Source organism: Nicotiana tomentosiformis, chromosome 7 (assembly GCF_000390325.3).
Source record: "Nicotiana tomentosiformis chromosome 7, ASM39032v3, whole genome shotgun sequence".
Lineage (NCBI taxonomy): Eukaryota > Viridiplantae > Streptophyta > Magnoliopsida > Solanales > Solanaceae > Nicotiana > Nicotiana tomentosiformis.
Window position 1 is genome coordinate 25,820,417 of NC_090818.1, and position 19,949 is coordinate 25,840,365.

At 41.0% G+C, this 19,949-nt stretch overlaps 1 protein-coding gene across 1 annotated transcript in view; it reads left to right on the forward strand.

Annotated features, from left to right (window-relative positions):
- The window catches only part of LOC138895370 (uncharacterized), a 43,098-nt gene extending 40,044 nt beyond the window's left edge, over positions 1–3,054 (forward strand). The window contains exons 5-6 of the mRNA XM_070180053.1: positions 1,261–1,457; positions 2,902–3,054. Of these exons, the coding sequence (XP_070036154.1) occupies positions 1,261–1,457; positions 2,902–3,054 (350 nt within the window). The remainder of the gene's footprint in view (positions 1–1,260; positions 1,458–2,901) is intronic.
- Positions 3,055–19,949: the final 16,895 nt, after the last annotated feature.

The window sequence follows — 19,949 nt, forward strand, 5'->3', positions numbered from 1 at the left end:
ACTTGTGGGGTCTCATTCAATATTTTTCAGTTTTTGGGGGCTACACTCAGATGGTGGGAGACTTAGGAGAGGCGTAGGCCTATTGGCACAGCACTCCTTACTTGGCAGCAGTTCTCCGTGGTCTTTTTGGAGAAGTTCGTGCCTCAGTTCCGCAGAGAGGAGCTGTGTAGACAGTTTGAGCTGCTTCGCCAGAGTGATATGTCTGTGACGCAGTATGAGATGCGATTCTCAAAGTTGGCCCGTCATGCTCTATGGTTGGTTCCCACAGACATGTAGCGGATCATGAGGTTTATAGGTGGTCTCACTTTTCAGCTGCGGTTGTTTATGACCAGAGAGAGGGTTTCTGGTGCTACTTTTGATGAGTTTGTCGACATTGCTCGGTAGATTGAGATGGTTCGCGGTCAGGAGAGGATTGAGAGGGAGGCCAAGAGGCCTCGAGGATAGAGAGGATTTAGTGGTGCTCCTTATGGGGGTCAGTTTCAGCACGGCAGAGGTAGTCTATTCAGGCATGCTCAGCCAGCCTGTCTAGTTCACTGTGGTGCATCATCGAGCCATGGTTCTCACAGTTCTCATCAGGTCCACTCATCACTCAGTTCCCTTCCAGCCCAGAGTTCGTCCTATGCTCCATCAGTTCAGGGCTCCTCTATGCCATGTTCTTCTACCAGTAATCTTGGTGCTCGGGGCTCCCTTCAGTCCCCGTCGCCAGCACCAGGGAGGTTTTTTTAGTGTGGGGATTTGGGCATATGTGGAGGCAGTGTCCTCATCGTCATGGAGGTCTATCTTAGCAGAGGAGTCAGCCTTCGACTTCAACACAAGTTACTTCACCACCTGCCCAGTCAGCTCGGGGTGGAGGTTAGTCAGCTAGGGGTCGCCCTAGAGGGGGAGGCAGATCAGGGGGTGGCCAGACCCGTTTCTATGCCCTCCCTGCCAGAACAGATGCTATTGCTTCAGATGCTGTGATTACAGGTATTGTCTCAGTTTGTCACAGAGATGCCTCTGTATTATTTGACCCTGGTTCCACTTATTCATATGTTTCCTCGTATTTCGCTCATTTTCTGGATATGCCCCGTGAGTCTTTATTTTCATCTGTTCATGTATCTACTTCTGTGGGCGATACTATTGTTATGGACTGTGTATATCGGTCATGTGTGGTGACTATTGGGGGTCTGGAGACCTGATTAGACCTTTTGCTGCCCAGTATGGTTGACGTTGATGTGATATTGGGTATGGATTGGTTATCTCCATGTCATGTTGTTCTAGATTGTCATGAAAAGACCGTGACGTTGGCGATGCCAGGATTTTCGAGAATTGAGTGGAGCGGTTCTATTGACTATGTACCTAGTAGGGTGATCTCATATTTGAAGGCTCAGCGGATGGTTGAGAAGGGTTGTCTATCCTATTTGGCTTTTGTGAGGGATGTTAGTGCAAAGACCTTTGCCATTGATTCTATTCCGGTGGTACGTGACTTTCCGGATGTATTTCCTACAGACCTGCCGGGCATGTCGCCTGATAGGGATATTGGCTTTGGTATTGATTTGGTGCCGGGCACTCATCCCATTTCTATTCCACCGTATCGTATGGTACCGGCAGAGTTGAAGGAGTTGAAGGAACAACTTCAGGAACTCCTTGATAAGGGGTTTGTTTGGCCTAGTGTGTCACCTTGGGGTGCACCGGTTCTATTTGTAATGAAGAAGGATGGTTCCATGAGGATGTGAATTGATTACAGGCAATAGAACAAGGTCACAGTCAAGAACAAGTATCCTTTGCCTCGTATTGATGATTTATTTGACCAGCTTCAGGGAGCGAGGATGAGCCAAAACTCACACTTAGAGAACTTTGCATAAAGCTTCTCCTCCCTCAATCTCTATAATACAATCCTCAGTTGTTGAGCATGCTCCTCCTGGCTACGAGAGTACACTAGGATGTTATCAATGAGTGCAATAATGAATGAGTCCAAATAGGGCTGGAATACATTGTTCATCAAATGCATGAACACTACTGGAGTGTTGGTCAGCCCAAAAGACATCACAAAGAACTCAAAATGACCATAGCGGGTCCTGAAAGCTGTCTTAAGAATATCCGAATCTCGAATCTTCAGCTGGTGATACCCGGACCTCAAATCAATCTTGTAGAGGTTTAGTAGCATTATTGGGGCACATGGTGTCTAGTGAGGGCATTCAGATGGATCCGAAGAAGACAGAGGCGGTGCAGAGTTGGCCTAGACCGTCCTCAGCCATGGAGATTAGGAGCTTCCTTGGTTTGGCATGCTATTACCGTCGCTTTGTGGAGGGATTTTCATCTATTGCATCGCCCTTGACCAAACTGACCCAAAAGGGTGCTCCATTCAGGTGGTCAGATGAGTGCGAGGAGAGCTTTCAGAAGCTCAAGACTGCTTTGACCACAACTCTAGTGTTAGTTCTGCCATCAACTTCAGGTTCTTACACCATGTATTATCATGCCTCGAGGGTAGGTATTGGATGTGTTTTGATGCAAGAGGGTAGGGTAATTGCCTATGCCTCACACCAGTTGAAGACCCACTAGAAGAACTATCCTATCCATGATCTTGAGTTAGCAACCATTGTTCACGCCTTGAAGATTTGGTGTCATTATTTGTATGGGGGTTCATTGTGAGATCTATACTGATCACCGGAGTCTGCATCATCTGTTTAAGCAGAAGGATCTTAATTTGCGTCAGCGAAGATGGTTAGATCTTCTCAAGGACTATGATATCACTATTTTATACCATCCGGGGAATGGCAATATGGTGGTCGATGCCTTGAGTTGTCAGGCGGAGAGTTTGGGGAGTTTAGCGTATCTCCCAGCAGCAGAGAGACCCTTGGCATTGGATGTTCAGGCCTTAGTGGCCAGCTTGTCAGATTGGATATTTCGGATCCGAGTCAGGTATTGGCTTGTGTGGTCTCCAGGTCTTCTCTTTATGACCGTGTCAGGGAGCGTAAGTATGATGAGCCTTACATGCTCATTCTTCAGGACAGGGTTCAACGAGGTGATGCCATAGATGTGACAATTGGTGATGATGGCGTGTTGAGGATGTAGGGCCGGATATGTATGCCCAATGTAGATGGGATCTGGGAGTTGATCTTGAGGAGGCCCACAACTCGCGGTATTCCATCCATCCGGGTGCCGCGAAGATGTACCAGGATTTGAGACAACACTATTGGTGGAGGAGGATGAAGAGGGATATAGTTGGGTTTGTGGCTTGGTGTCTCAATTGTCAGCAGGTTAAGTATGAACATCAGAGACCGGGTGGCTTGCTTCAGAGGTTAGAGATCCCAGAGTGGAAGTGGGAGCAGATCACCATGGACTTCGTAGTTGGGCTCCCACGGACTTCGAGAAAGTTCGATGCAATTTGGGTTATTGTGGATCGGCTGACCAAGTCCGTGCACTTTATTCCAGTTGGCACTACTTACTCTTCATAGCGGTTTGCTGAGATTTACATCCGAGAGATTGTTTGCCTGCATGGTGTCCCATTTTCCATCATTTCAGATAGGGACACTCAGTTTACATCGTAGTTTTGGAGGGTCATGTAGTGGGAGTTGGGTACTCAGGTTGATCTGAGCACGACTTTTCACCCTTAGATGAACGAACTATCCGAGCGCACTATTCAGATATTGGAGGACATGTTGCCTGCTTGTGTCATTAACTTTGGGGGTTCATGGGACCAGTTCTTGCCGCTCGCAGAGTTTGCATATAATAACAATTACCGGTCGAGTATTCAGATAGCTCCGTACGAGGCTTTATATGGGAGGAGGTGTAGATCTCTAGTGGGATGGTTTGAGTCGGGTAAGGCTAGGCTCCTAGGTATAGACTTGGTCCAGGATGCATTAGATAAGGTGAAATTGATTCAGGAGCGGCTTCGCACGACACGGTCTAGGCAGAAGAGCTATGTGGATAGGAAGGTCCGTGATGTGTCTTTTATGGTTGGGGAGAAGGTTTTTGTTGAAGGTATCACCCATGAAGGGTGTTATGAGATTTGGGAAGAGGGGCAAGTTGAGTCCCAAGTTTATTAGGCCTTTTGAGGTGCTTCAGAGGATAAGGGAGGTGGCTTACAAGCTTGCCGTGCCACCCAGCTTGTCGAGTGCGCATCCAGTGTTTCATGTTTCCATGCTCCGAAAGTATGTTGGTGATCCGTCCCATGTTTTGGACTTCAGCACGGTTCAGTTGGAGGGTGATATAACTTATGATGTAGAGCCGGTGGCCATTTTGGATCGGTAGATTTGGAAGTTGAGGTCAAAGGATATAGCTTCAGTGAAGGTGCAGTGGAAAGGTCAGCCTATGGAGGAGGCCACCTGGGAGACCGAGCGAGAGATGCGGAGCAGATATCCACACTTATTTGACACTCTAGGTATGTTTCTAGACCTATTCAAGGATGAACGGTTGTTTAAGAGGGGGAGGATGTAACGACCCGGCCGGTCGTTTCGAGAGTTATAACTCCATTTCCCCCATTTCTGCTTCTTTTGTGTTCTTCAAATATATTATGATACGTCGGATTAGTTGGTTCGGGTCCGGAGTGGTTTCAGAGTGAATTGAGACACTTAGTCTCTAAAGTAGAAGCTAAAGTTAGAAAATTCAACCGGATATTGACTATGTGTAAACGATCTCGTATTTGAATTTTGATGGTTCCGTTAGCTCCGTTAGGTAATTTTGGACTTAGGAGTGCGCCCAGAATGTGATTTGGAGGTCCGTAGTGGAATTTGGGTTAAATTGGCGAATGTTAGATTTTTGGGGAATTTGTGCGGCAGTGGAAATTTTGATATCGGGGTCGGATTGGATTTCTGGAAGTTGGAGTAGGTTCGTGGTGTCATTTCAGACTTGTGTGCAAAATATGAGGTCATTCGGACGTGATTTGGTAGGTTTCAGCATCATTGGTGGAATTCAGAAGTTTAGAAGTTCTTAGGCTTGAATTCAGGGGTAATTTGGTGTTTTGATATGGTTTTAAGTGACTCGAAGGTTCGACTAAGTTCGTACGATGTTATGGGACGTGTTGTATATTTGGTTGAGGTCCTGAGGGTCTCGGGTGGTTAACGGACCGATTATGGCATTTGAGAGATAGCTGATCTGCTGGTTTTTGCTATTGCTGATTTCCTTTTACGCGTTCGCGAGAGGGGGCTCGCTTTTGCGAAGAGTGTTTCTGAAATGGTGAAATTTTGTTCGATGCGTTCGCGAAGGTGAGGACGCGAATGCGAAGGGTAGGGTAGTGTATGCATTGCGAACGCGTGAGTGGTGTCGCGTTCGCGAAGAGGAGTAAGGCTGTTGGGGACCCCAGGTACTTGGTCTACGCGTTCGCGAGGTGAGGGTCGCATTCGCGAAGGTTGAGCTGGTAAGTGTGACAACCCAAAATGTCATCTTTAAATTTAATAATTACTTCTGTGTTCTAAGACCTCGAAAAGCACTATTTATCATTCCTCGACTTGCGTGCGCAGTTCGTAATATTTTTTCGAAAAGTTTTTATGTGAAAAATAGATAAAAATGTGAATTAAGAGCATTAAAACTCAACTGAGTTGACTTTGCTCAACATTTTGAGCAAACGGACTCGGATTAGTGTTTTGATAGTTTCGGTAGGTCCGTAACGTGATTTGGGACTTGGGCGTATGCCCAGAATCAAATTCCGAAATCCCTAGCCCGAGATATGAAATTTTGATGAAAAATTAAAAGTTTAAGCTCAAATAGTGACCGGATGTCGAATTATGTGCAAACGACTCCGGAATACAATTTTGATAATTCCAACAGCTCCGTATGGTGATTTTGGACTCAGGAGCATGATCAGAATTTTATTTGGAAGTCCGTAGTGAAATTAGGCTTGAAATGGCTAAAATAGGAATTTAAAGTTTGGAAGTTTGACCGAGGAGTTGACTTTTTGATATCGAGGTCGGAATCCAGTTCCAAAAATTTTCATAGCTCCGTTATGTCATTTATGACTTGTGTGCAAAATATGAGGTCAATCGGACTTGATTTGATAGGTTTCGACATCGAATGTAGAAGTTGGAAATTCTAAGTTTCATTAAGCTTTAATTGGAGCATGATTCGTGATTTTAGCGTTGTTTGATATGATTTGAGGTTTCAAATAAGTTCGTATGATGTTTTAGGACTTGTTTGTATATTTGGTTGAGGTCCCGAGGGCCGAGGGTGAGTTTCGCATGGTTAACGAATCAAAAATGGAAAATGGGACAAAATCCCCAGTTTTATAAACTTACAGATCTGTCCGGGCTGGACCTCGGTCATGGCCTTCGATCATGGCTTCGATCATGGCCTTCGACCCTAGGGCTCGATCACAACCATCGATCCTGGCTATTGATCATGGCTTCGATCTTTATGGCCTTTGATCACTGGCCTTGGCCATAGCCCTCGATTCTAGGCCTCGATCCTAGGCCTTCGATCACTGCCCTTCGAGCTTGCCTTCGATCATGGTCCTCGATTTCTGGGCTTGATTTCTGGGCTCGATTTCTGGCCTTCGATTATTTTTGGGCTCAACTTCTGGACTCGATTGTGCCACGTCCGATTGTCAAACTTGTCACGACCCCCAAACTCCCTCCGTAGGATGTCGTGATGGCACCTAGTCTCTAAGACTAGGTAAGCTTATCAATGCGGAATAAAAATTTAAATCTGAAATAAATAAACTACAATTCAAACAATTTCAACTCCTAAAACCCGATAGAAATAAGTCACAAGCTTCTACGAATTTATCCTCAATATATATATATATATATATCAAGGTCTAAAGAAAATAAGGAAGCAACACAATAATGATAGAAGGGGACTCCGGAGTCTGCGGACGCTGATAGATATACCAAGAAGTCTCCGTGTACAGGTAACTCACTGATGTCGGGGCTGGTAAGGAGTACCTGGATCTGCACAAAAAGATGTGCAGAAGCGTAGTATGAGTACACCACAGCGGTACCTGTAAGTGTCAAGCCTAACCTCGGTAGAGTAGTGCCAAGCCTCTGGAGTCCCCTTCTATCATTATTGTGTTGCTTCCTTATTTTCTTTAGACCTTGATATATATAGATACATTGAGGATAAATTTTTAGAAGCTTGTGACTTATTTCTACCAGGTTTTGGGAGTTGAAATTGTTTTAATTGTAGTTTATTTATTTCAGATTTAAATTTTTATTCCGTATTGATAGGCTTAGCTAGTCTTAGAGACTAGGTGCTATCACGACATCCTACGGAAGGAATTTGGGGTCGTGACAGTAAGGCATCGCGTTCGCGAAGTAGTTATCGACTTCGCGAAGAGTAAAGCGGAGAGGAAGTTTAAGTTTGTCTATGCGAACGCGAGAGGACGGTCGCGTTCATGAAGAAGGAAATCTGGGCAGCCGTGTTAAATTTCAAAATCGAGGGTTTGAACCCATTTTTCATATTTTAAGCTAGAGACCACAGATTTAGGCGATTTTTGAAGGGATTTTCAGGGAGTTGATTGGGGTAAGTGTTTCTCACTTGATTCTGGTTAAATTCCATGATTATATCTTGATTTTTATAATCTAAATTGTGATTAGGTGTGAAAAATTGGGGAAAAAGTGGAAGAGTTCTTGAGATGGAATTTTGAGGTTTTGAAGTGGATTTTGTTGTCGGATTTTGGTAAATTTGTTATGATTAGACTCGTGAGTGAATGGGCTTTCAGTTTTGTGACTTTTATCGGATTTCAAGACGTGGGCCAGGGGCCGGATTTGGGCCGATTTCAAATTTTGAGTCTAATTTAGTAGTTTTCTTGTGGAATTGATTTCCTTAGCATATATTAATGGTATTGTACTGCTTGTGGCTAGATTCGGGATGCTCGGAGGCCGATTCGAGAGGCAAGGGCATGGCGGAGTAGAGATTTGCTCGGATTGAGGTAAGTAACGGTTATAAATCTAGTCGTGAAGGTATGAAACCCCGGTGTTTTGTGTCATGTGACTATTTGGATGTGACGCACATGCTAGGTGACGGGCGTGTGGGCGTGCACCATTGGGGATTTGTGACTTGGTCCGTAAAGTTGAACAACCTGTTGTAGCTATATGCTCTTTATGTGCTTTAGAAAGATTTACTGTAAATCATGCTAGATACTATGTCTAGGCCTTATGCCAGTATTGTTTGGACCCTTAGAGGTCGTTTCTTGCTGTCCTCTCACTGCTTTAGTTGATATCCCGTACTCAGTCATGTTCATACATTCTTACATCATAGCTGAGTCTTTGTTATTCTATTTGTTGCATCATGTTAATGTTGTTTGGGCTGATTTCTTTGATTTCTGAGAGCCCGAGAGACTAGAGAGGTTTATGACTGAGTGAGGCCGAGCGCCTGTTTTTGAGATATTGTACCTCAGCACGTGAGTTGTCCGTGCGAATTCTGATATGATATTATAGCACGTGATTTGTCTGTGTAACACATGAGTTATCCGTGCAGATTATAGCGCTTGGGCTGTAGGAGCCCCTCTGAAGTCTGAACACCCCCAGTGAGTGCTGGTACCTACTGAGTGCGAGTGCCGTGTGTTGAGCGATTGTGAGGCGTGAGTGACGGTGAGTCAAGAGTGATTGTGAGGTTAGAGTGATTGGGAGGACTGAGTGATGTTAGCCCGAGGGGCAGTAAATGATTTCATCATCCACGCTCATAGTTTCTTTGGGTCCTTGTTTGAGAACTGTTGAAAGATATTTCTAATTGATTTACTTGAACTTAATTTAAACAAGCTAATTTGACTTAAACTCTGGTTACAAAGCATGCCACACTTTACTAAACTTTTGTGATATGAACGGTACTTGCATTTAGCTCGTCACTACTTCTCAGCCTTTATTTATTTCGGTTACTTACTGAGTTGGTGTACTTACATTACTCCCTGTACCTTGTGTGCATATCCAGACATTTCTGGTCACGGTGGCGGTTGTTGATATATTCAGTAGCGGATCATCGGAGATAGCAAGGTAACTGCCTGGCGATCGCAACCCTGTTTTTCTCCTTCATTATCTTCCCCTTAGTTGTATTGGTTTTGTTTTCTTTCCCGGACTATGCTAGTCTTGATGTTATCAGGCAGTTTGTAGTAGTTGCTCATGACTTAGTGACACCCCGATGTCGGGCTATCTTTTCCGCATTTTATTTTTATTTTTGTTTGAACCCTTTAATGAAGATTCTAGTAAAGTAAAGCTTGACTTATCTTTTAAATGAACTATCGATGTGTTTTGGAAATATGTCGGCTTGCCTAGTACCACGATAGGCGCCATCACAACGGGTTAGGTTTTGGGTCGTGACATTTATCTCACTAATGGGCGAAGATCATTTTCTTTTACAACTATCTCAACTATTCAATTTGCATACATTGATTTTAATCCTTTATAAATATATTTTTTTAAAATTCTTTTACTTACTAAAGAAACATGGAAAAAGGTTATTTTATGTATTCCAAGAAAGCATTATCATACCATTGTTTTTTTATTAACAGCAAAATGATTGTCTCGAGTCCAAAATTTTGGGAGTCCGGAACCAAAGTGTGGTATTTTTGGACTCAAACGATAAAAATATGTTAAAAAAACAAAACTGAGTATCATTTTATATATAACGCGGTTATTCACTGCGTTGTACCTTAACACGTTTATCCATTAATATATAGTGCGGTAAATACATCCGCTATATTTGAACTTTAAGTTGTAGGGAGGTATATCATATATGCAGGAAGCGCTATACTATAGCACCTCCTATATATGCGCTATACCTATATAAAAATACGGTCCCGTCTCCTTCCCCGACGAGACAGAAGCAGCAACCAAAAATCGCCCCCTCCATTTTAAAAAAAAAAAACTCCATTGGAGCCCACTCGTCCCCCAAAAATTATGCCTTTTCCGTATTTTAGCAAGCTAACACCGGATCCAAGGCGTTGTCGTATAGGGGATTTCGCCTATTGCTCGTTTCAGCTCTCAAATCATCAAATTTTCACATGTCAAAAAATTTTAAATCGAGGTATTTCGACTTACTTTTCGGTAAAGCTCATATATATAAAATGCTTAGTAGTTATTTTTTTTTTACTGCGGTCTATGTTTTTTTGTAATTTAATTAATTTTTTATTTTTTATTCGGATTAATTTATTTAGGTGCTAAAAAACTAGTAAAAAAGATATATTATTATTTTATAAATAATTATTGTTATATGTGATGTTATTGTTGTACATATATTAATATGTGACTTTATTATTGTTTAGTGCCCTTTAATGTTATCTTGTGCCCTTATTTGTTATGTAGTGCCCTTTAGCGTAATAAAACTGATAATAAATTTTAGCTTATGGTAGTTGACTTTGTTTATGGCCATTTAGAGTAGAGTTATTTTAGTGCTCTTTAAGATTCCGTTGTGTATAATAAAAATTACGTGCTCTCCTTAACAAAGTCGGATAGAGTACTCAATTATGGATTTAATGTATCAGTAGATAATTATTAAATATTAGATAGGAATCATAAAATAATCAGTTGCCGGAATATTTGGGCAAAATATGACAGTTAACAAACAAATCGTTACGAATGAAGTAAATTCAATATTATTTACTATTAAGTTTGTAGTATTTTTTATATGATTAATTATTGAATATATCTTGATTACTCATTGAAATTTTAATATATAATTCTGTTATAATTCAAAAATAACTTTAAAAAGATGATAGGTCAAACAAAACCAACTAACATATGAAATATTAATGTAGAACATTTATCATGATAAGTATTTGTTATTTGAATAATTACTTAATTATCTCTTTTAGTTATTAAAATTAATTATTTAATTTTCTGTTAACCCCAAAAATATCTATAAAAAGATGATAGTTCAAACACAAACCCTCTCGAATTTTAGTCAACAAATGTAAGAAAATATAAAAAACAACAATATAGAAGATTTGTCAAACTAAGCTTTTTTATATGAGTACTTATTAAGCAAAATCATGTATAGTTATGAAAATGAATTATTTAATTCTATTATACCCAAAAATAGCTGAGTAAGAAACAAAATATATAAATAATAAACTAACATATGAAATAATAATATAGAAAATGTATCAACCTAAGTAATAATATAGAAAAAATATCGATTAAATATTAATATAAAAGATATTGCAATATATTTAAATATGTTAAACAATTAAATAAAAAAATACCTTAATTAATATTGTTCAATTTACAAACATCGTCATGGAGGTTCCCCTTGTGCATCCCGGATCTGCATCTCAAGAGCTACTGTTGCTACAGGGCAACCATTCACACATCTGGGATGGGCAGTGTCTATTAGGGGTGCTTATCGGGCGGATCGGGCGAATAATTACGCTCAACGGTTTGGCTTATCGGTTATCGGATTATAAATGTATTAATTCGCTAGCCATCCAATAAGACAACAGGCGGATTGGTATCAGATTAAAGATTATCGGGCGATTATTGGGCAGTTTATCGGCTAACTCAAATAAAATTTTTTTGAACAATCATTCGATCAATACCAAACGGTTTCAAATTAATACCATCTGAGATCTACAAATTACTTCAAGTTCTGGCCATTATCATAGATCTCTTTCTCTAGTTCTATCTTGAGATGTTGTGTTGATGTCTTCTTTGGTTCTATCTTGGAATTGTGTTTGCACTGTCTCAATTTTCATGCATATTTTCTGGAAAGTATTGATTAAACAATTGTATTATATAGCTGGTAAAATTCTGCTATGAAAAAAAATAATTATATCACTACTTCATAGAATACAGATGCACTTCTAACTTCTTATTAGTTTCCACTTATTTTCCATTAGGTTATTACAAAGGCATCAAAGTTACTTAGTCCAAATGCCATCTAAGGCAACTTAGTCTGAATCTGTTGGAACGTAACTTCTAAGGCATCTAAGTGGAAACTAAGTAACTTAGATGACATTTTCGTTGTAGAAGGCATCTAAGTTACATTGCAGAACTGTTGAAAGATTTTCTAAGCTCTGGTGACTGGCGACTTCTCAATAGTACTTTATATACGTAGAGGGTAAAAGTATAAATATAAAAATTCTTAACGGGTTAACGGTTTACCTGATAAGAAAATTGAGTAATCCGCCCCAAACCGTTAAGTCGTTAATTATAAAATCTCAATTCGTTCACCGTCCATTACCATGATAATTCGATACCAATAAGCTATCGGTTCGGTTCGATTAACTATCGGTTCGGTTTTGAACAGCCCTAGTGTCTATCCCAGACATTCCGCCCCAGATGTATAGACGATATGTGGGAGTTCATTCTAGACCACCCACTACATCCCCGTATAGTTAGACGCCTTCAAGGTACGGGTTTCTACAGGATCATAGAGATCAGCCGGTTGTAGTTCGACTTGGCATTGATCACGGCTATGATAGAGCGGTGGTGATCGGAGACGCACACATTTCTTCTACCCATCGGCGAGACTACCATCATACTTGAGGACGTGGAATTTCTGTTCGAGCTTCCTATTGATGGTATACCTGTAGCTTACCCACATGCTCTTAGAGATTATACGGGGGTGGATTACCTTCATCTGTTGCAGCGACTCACTAGTTTCTAGCCAGCGGAGCCGACTGCATTGAGTGGGGCCAGCCGATTGTAGCTGACGCTCGTTCGGCAGCATCTGGTGGTGATGGATGCGGAGATTACAGATGATTCACCACTAGAGGATATCGACCGGCATACGAGACCATTGTTGCTGCTGATGTTTGGTGGTATACTATTCCCGAACACTTCGGGAAACCTAGTCAGCTTGTGATTTCTAATCATCTGGAGCGGCTAGATGATTTATCTGGCTACAACTTAGGTGCAACTGTTCTAGGTTACCTGTATAGGAAGATGTGTCGGGCGTGCATGGGCAACCAGAGAGACGTTACCGGATTCTTACCAATGTTGCAGGTGAAAACATAGTGAATTCCTTTCATGATTATAACATACATAGTAAACAATCCCTTAAATTTTACGTCCACAATCTATATTAGGTATGGGCCTGGGAGTTGTTCCTGTAGTCCTACCACCTCTGCAACCGATAGCTCCAGATGCACCACTTCCACTGTTTCTCCCTTTATCTTGGAGGTGGGTTGATAGGCGAGGCTACGCCCGTGAGGTCGAGGCTTGACATCATCTCCCTTATTAAATGGATTTGTTGGATTTACTTGAAGGCGCGCATGTACATATATACTTAAGTTTACTTGGCCTGACTTGATGTATTGTGTTTACTCACGATTCTTGTGTTTAATAAATAGTTCGTATGGAGGCCATATAGGAAGGCGCTCATAGCTGGTTTGCCAGATTATTGCTCCTGCGTCGGAGCTATGTGGAGCTCTTCCGTCCCACTGATATATCTCTATATATTCGAGCATCATGCCACCGAGCGAGTCCTTCGCCAGTTTGGTCGCCCGCAGCTTGTACCTATTCCGCCCACTTGGCACATCATACATTACCGGCGGGATGATCGTTGCAAGGTTGACCAGACATACTTGGACTGGCTAGAGGCCCAGATTGAGGCTTGGGACCATAGGTATGGCCTGATTCCGCCATACCCTCCACTTTACCGTATAGGGGGCGAGCATAAGTACATGGGTTGGTATCACAGCATTTCCCGACTTCTCGTCGGGAATCCCGTTCATCCCCTAGTGGTCGGTACATTCCATACGCTGGGAGGCATGAGGCACTTGTATGTTATTTGTTATAGTTACTTATAACATTACATTATCCTTCCATAATTAATATTTTATATGTTATGCAGGCTATTGGCCTACACTAGTTGTACCAGTTGGTACTGGAGATGCTACAACATACAGGCAAGGGAGCGGCAACTTTGCATGTGTTTGGCCATCGGGTTACTGATCTTGTTATTGACACATTGAGACTGAGAGGATGGGTGCTTAGGATACGAGGCTGCTTATGTGCCGCCCGAGGAGTACCATCATGGGCCACCAATGATGCCTGAACGTGGTAGACGTGGCAGGCGTGGTTAGAGAGGAAGGGGTGGCCCACGTGGTCATGGTGGTCGGCGAGGACGGGGTCCCCAGCAAGGGGGTGTTGAGGCAACCGTGAAGGATATTAGAGATGATCAGTCGGGTGAACACCCTGATCCAAAGGATGCTCTTCATGATATGCCATCATTCAGCCTTCAGCTGTCACTAGGGACTTCGCAGGTGACCTCGTCAGCTCCATTGTTGATTGCGGGCATGACCATTACGCAACAGGAGTGGGATCAGTATTGTTTTGATCTTCCAGAGCCATCAACAGTTGTTGTTGATCGTCCGATACGAGAGATGCATAGTGGGGAACGACTGAGTTATGGCTCATTATCGAGGGCTACTGAGGATCTTTCACATACTTCATCTACTCCAGTGCAGCTCGATATTCCGATAGAGCATTGTGTTGCTACTCAGGCGCAGATTTGTTTGTCTTACTATTATTTCAACGTGTTTTTACATTATAGATTATTCAGTAATATCTAAAAGATTTCGTCATCGCCCATCACAGAGGCCACATTGTGCGATACTGACTTACCGGAGACCGATTATCTTATTCAGGAGCCCGTTGAGACCATGGTATGATCATTAAATATTTTTGCTAACACGAACGTTAGTATTTTATATTTTATATACTAAAATATCGTATTATTTTGTAGGTTACTGCTGGCCCATCGGCCGCTTCTACCGAGCCTCCCAGCCTTTAATGACGATCATGATGCAGCGCATCCTCCGATAAAGAGGCGACATGATGAGGATGATCCTGATAGCGTAGCCGGGCGGGATGGGATGCGCCTCAGGCCAGCCAATGCTTTAAAGCATAAAAGCTATGTGACTCATTGGTATGTATTCTTAGTTTTATATATGACATTAATTATATAATAGCAAAATTATTTATGTTTTACATAATTTGCGCATGTATTTTTTATTTTTCAGGTTATTTATTAGTTTGACAATAGAACACAAAAAAAGATAGCTTAACATAAATTTAAATTCGTTACCAATTAAAGATAATACATGACATGTACAACATAAAAATAAAATACTACACTAAATGCATCAATGTGTTTGTTTAGTCACTATTGCCCATTATTCTATGCTTCAAGCACTTAAATTTCTCTTCCAACCAATTATTTCTTCTTCTGCCTCTTTTAGTTTCTCCATCACTACCGCAAGTTGTTCTTGTAGTTTCAACATCCGGAGTTCGTATTCACCGGTCAGATTCCAAATGTTTAGCAAACATGATTTGTAGTATTCATGGTTAATGGGTTCATCATACCATTCTTCAAAACCAAATTGATTTTCGTCCTAACAATGGGATGATAACACAAGACTATTAATTAACATGTTATATAAAAATTATTAACTAACATTTTTTCACAAAAATAATAACTTACAACTTATTTACACATCCAATGTCTGCGCCCTAGAATGCAATTTGACCAACATGGCTTCAAAATTGCACGTTTGCCACAGTAACACCTTGGTATATCATTGCGTCCAGACATGTCGTAATGCTCGAAAATGAAAAATTAATGGAAAGTTGTTCTATTCGTTTCGTTACAACACAAATAATAAATAAAATGTGCGAGGTTTTTATAGGCAACTAAGAGTGATTTTAGGTTACATAACACATATTGGTGACGCGCTATGTTTCGCGTGATAATAATTCTTTAGGGTACACGTGGATGCAGCTTTTCAGATCGACAACTTTTTAAGGTCGACATGGCAATACACTTAATGTATATTGGTGACGCGCTATGTTTCGCGTGATAATGATTCTTTAGGGTACAACTAAGTGCAGCTTTTCAGATCGACAGCTTTTTCAGGTCAACATGACAATACACATAACACATATTGGTGACGCGCTATGTTTCGCGTGATAATGATTCTTTAGGGTACAAGTGGATGCAACTTTTCGGATCTACAACTTTTTTAGGTCGACATGACAATACACATAACGCATATTGGTGACGCACTATGTTTCGCGTGATAATGATTCTTTAGGGTACAAGTGGGTCCTGCTTTTCATATCGATAATTTTTTCAGGTCAACATGACAATACACATAACACATATTGGTGATGCGCTATTTAATATACAAGTTCGTGCACTTTAGTTCTTCTTAAGCTGAACCAAGAGATTAGTATTCAAAGACCATTTGAAGAACCATTACAACATCCATTTCAGAAATGCCACTAGCATTTAATAAGTGGTTTAAGAAGAGGCAAAGAGGTAAAGGTAGTTCAACAGATCCACATGGTACACGTCATAACGCAATCGATCCCTACCTTGAAAAATTATGCTAGGTTGCTATACTGATTTGGTTGATGACAAGTGGTATGGTGTTCTACGTCTCTTGAAAAATAAGCTTATCGATATACACATTGATCTCAACATTGCTGGGCACATTATTGAGGGCGAAATGCATTCTACAAAGCCTGAAGGTACGCAAATTTGGGGCGAAAAACTACAATGGATTCCCCTTTACTCAAAACGGTGTGATTATAAAATACTATGTCACTAGCATGGGCAAGTTGTACCACAAGCACTGTCTGCAACCTTCCAAACAAACACACACAAAGATGAACCAGAAGTGATTCGACATTTGATGAAGGAGATTTTAGAGATGGAAAAGGAACTAGCCATTCATTATGCACGGGATGATCTTAACTACCTAGAAAAATGGAGGATCAGTACTGGGATTTATTAAAAAATAAAAAATTGCATAGAGACAATGATTATCCTGTTTTCCCAATAGTTATCGAGTGGGAGGGACTACCTAGGTTTCTACCACGGACGTTGGGCGTAGGAGACCCATATTTTTATAGAAATCAAGCAAGTAGTCTTATTGATGATAGCAATGAAATACGAGAAATGTGTGTCAACTGGGGCCTAGATTACGATGCCCTCGGTCCGGAAAGGTGCATACAATATGTTGACGAAGAAGATGAAGACAATGACAATGAAATAGTGAAAGACAGTGACGATAATGGCGAATGAAGATTATTATTTATTTCTTGGGATGTATGTTAAATTGTTGTATTGAATCTTTAATGGTAAATATCAGTTAGATTTAACCCCATTGGAAACATAATTTTATTTCAAAAATTTTGCAAACTGAACATTTACATATATTTAGTACAACAAAAAAATACTGCAATAAAACACTATGTTTATCCTTGATAATTAGGCACATTGGATGAACTGCCATCTTGAGCTGAATTACCACCGCTTCCGAAATCAGCTGAAGGACATTTATGACGGTCGTGCCCTGTTTGGGAACATATGCCACATTTACGCGCATATACGGTTATCACCAACATCCATTTGGTTTCGTATCCGCGCCCTTTTTTGCACTTGCTGTTGACGCACATTATTCTAGTTACACATCATTTTAAATGGTTTCGGCGGCCCATAATACTCAGCACCCGCTAGCTGCAACTGTCCACTATAGGTGTTTAAGTATGCAGCAATACTATATTCTTTATCAACGTACCTCATTGCCGCGAAACCTATATGTTGAAAGCACTTCATGGCAAGTGATAGATTGACCATTTTTCACAGGAGCATAATCTTCTGGATTCATTGACGATGTGTGTATTATTCCCGCGGTTGTGATGCAGACCAGTGCGAACTTCAAAAATATTTTGCTCGCTGCAGTACTGCAAAAATGTATGCCACTGTGCTTGCTTTTTATATTTCTCACATCGTTTCATTGGTTGTGGCATAAATTCAATACCACTTTCTATCAATGACGATGCACCTCTAGATCTTTCAACAAACCTCTCCGCCATATGCTTGAATGACATCCGCACCATGGCAGTGACAGGCAATCCACGTGCAGACTTCAATACCCTGTTGAAAGACTCAGACACATTTGTCGTCAAAATTTCCTATATTCTACCACCATACTTATGCAAATTCCACTTGTTAAGCTCATGTCGCATCAACCAACGATAGGAGTCTAGGTCTTCCTGCCTAATCAATTGCATTCGCCTCATGAATTTACATTCTTGGTGATCTGTTGCAGCCATCCACATTAAATCATGTAAGTCCTTGTTCGGATAAGCCCTATGGAAGATGGCCTTCAAGTGCCTAACACAGTAACAGTGGTAGGCATATGGTTTCTGCCATGCACGTAAATTCTGACAGAACTTCAAATACCGCCACGCGGATCAGATATTAGACAAATACCTGAACGCTGTCTGACAACGTGCTCCTTCAAGTGGTTCAAAAATAATGTTCACGTCTCTTGGATTTCATTGGCAAAAATAGCAAATTCTAGGGGAAATATACTTCCATTAGCATCTACTACAACGATGATCAACAACTTAATATCATACTTTCCATACACATAAGTGTCGTCTATGGATATTACTAGCCGACAATGCATAAAACCATCAATGGCTAGTTTAAATGCCCAGAACACATATATGAATATGTATTCTAGTATTCCCGGACTGCACTCAAGCTTCCATTTAACAACAGTCTCAGGGTTAAAGTATTGCAATGCATCCATGCACCTGGGTAGAGCGACAAAGGACTTATCCCAGTTACTATAAACAATTTCAAACGCATGTTTACACCAGAGAAATGCCTTTCTTTTGATAATGATACATCCATATACCTGGTGGACAGATGGTATACACTCTTTAATCTTGTACCTTATGAAAGCTTCAATGTATGGAATCAAGACAAGAGAAATCAAGTCACCATTCAAGTTAAAATAATTCTCACTGAATGTGTCCATTTCACAAGTGTGGGTGCCAATGTATTTCCCCACAATCCACATATTTGTTTTCAACTTTCTCGCACGCAGCATCCATGTACAACCTTGAAACCATCTACGACAAATAACCTTGTATACTTCCGGAGATGACTCATGAACCACGATCTCACGACACTCTTTTATGATGTACATTCACACCGCCTGGCTTAGGCGCGCTTTATCAGCAAAAAGCATATTCTTTGATAGCACTGTTGCTCTAGATTCATCCCACATTGTTGTCCGAATTTTGTCAAGATCTCTTGTGATGGCATCTACATCCGGCATACTTGGCAACTGATAGAGGTAGGGAATCTCCCTTGAATAAAATGGTGCATGGGACTCGCACACTCTCGGTCTAACGGGAGGTGGAGCATGCTCCCTCGTCAAATTAGGTTCATCATTCTCGTACTCATCACCATCACCCTCATCAATGAAGGGTGTGTCATCTCCAGACTCATCAGCATGTTGTCATAATCACTGTCATCTTCCTGACTCTGCGCATCTGCCAGATCCCGATTAAATATGTCGTCTTTGGGCAATTGAGTAAGGCCAGGACCTTTAAGTTGCTCGTTTTCACTGCACAACCAATAAAATAATAAATTTCTCAAATTCATCCTCAATTACATATAAACTTTATCACTTAATTTACAAATCATAATCTGTTGATATCCTATGATGCACATTATCCTGTTGCTGATGACAACACACCAAAACTTAGGATATTCCAACTGTCTGTTGGTTCATAACTTGTAAAATTCATATCAGGATGGTACCCCCCGAAGAATATATGAGTGTTAATACGAATACAATACATAAAAATAAACATAGTAACACAAAGAAAAATTGAAGTTTACCACTCCACTTGTGGATTATGTAAACTTGGGGAGAAATTATGTCTTCGCTCCTCATTCTCTCGTGGAGATAAGTTTAAATCTGGCCAAACTCTTTCACCCGGAACCTGTTCGGATAAAACTGCTCCAAAAAAATCACCCGTTGATTGAGGGATATTCCTATTTTGCGGAACCTCAATATTGCGAACGTCTTCAACCTTGACGTACATTTCCAACATTTTTATCACAAGAAGTTCTCGGTGTTCATCCGGAGTCCTCAAAAAATCTGTCGGAGTTTTATCGTCTTCGATGTTAAACTTAGCATAACAAGCAACCCCTTGCGGAGTAATAAAATACAGATATTTTTCGGTTACTTTACTATTAACCGAACGTTTTCTCATACTCAATAT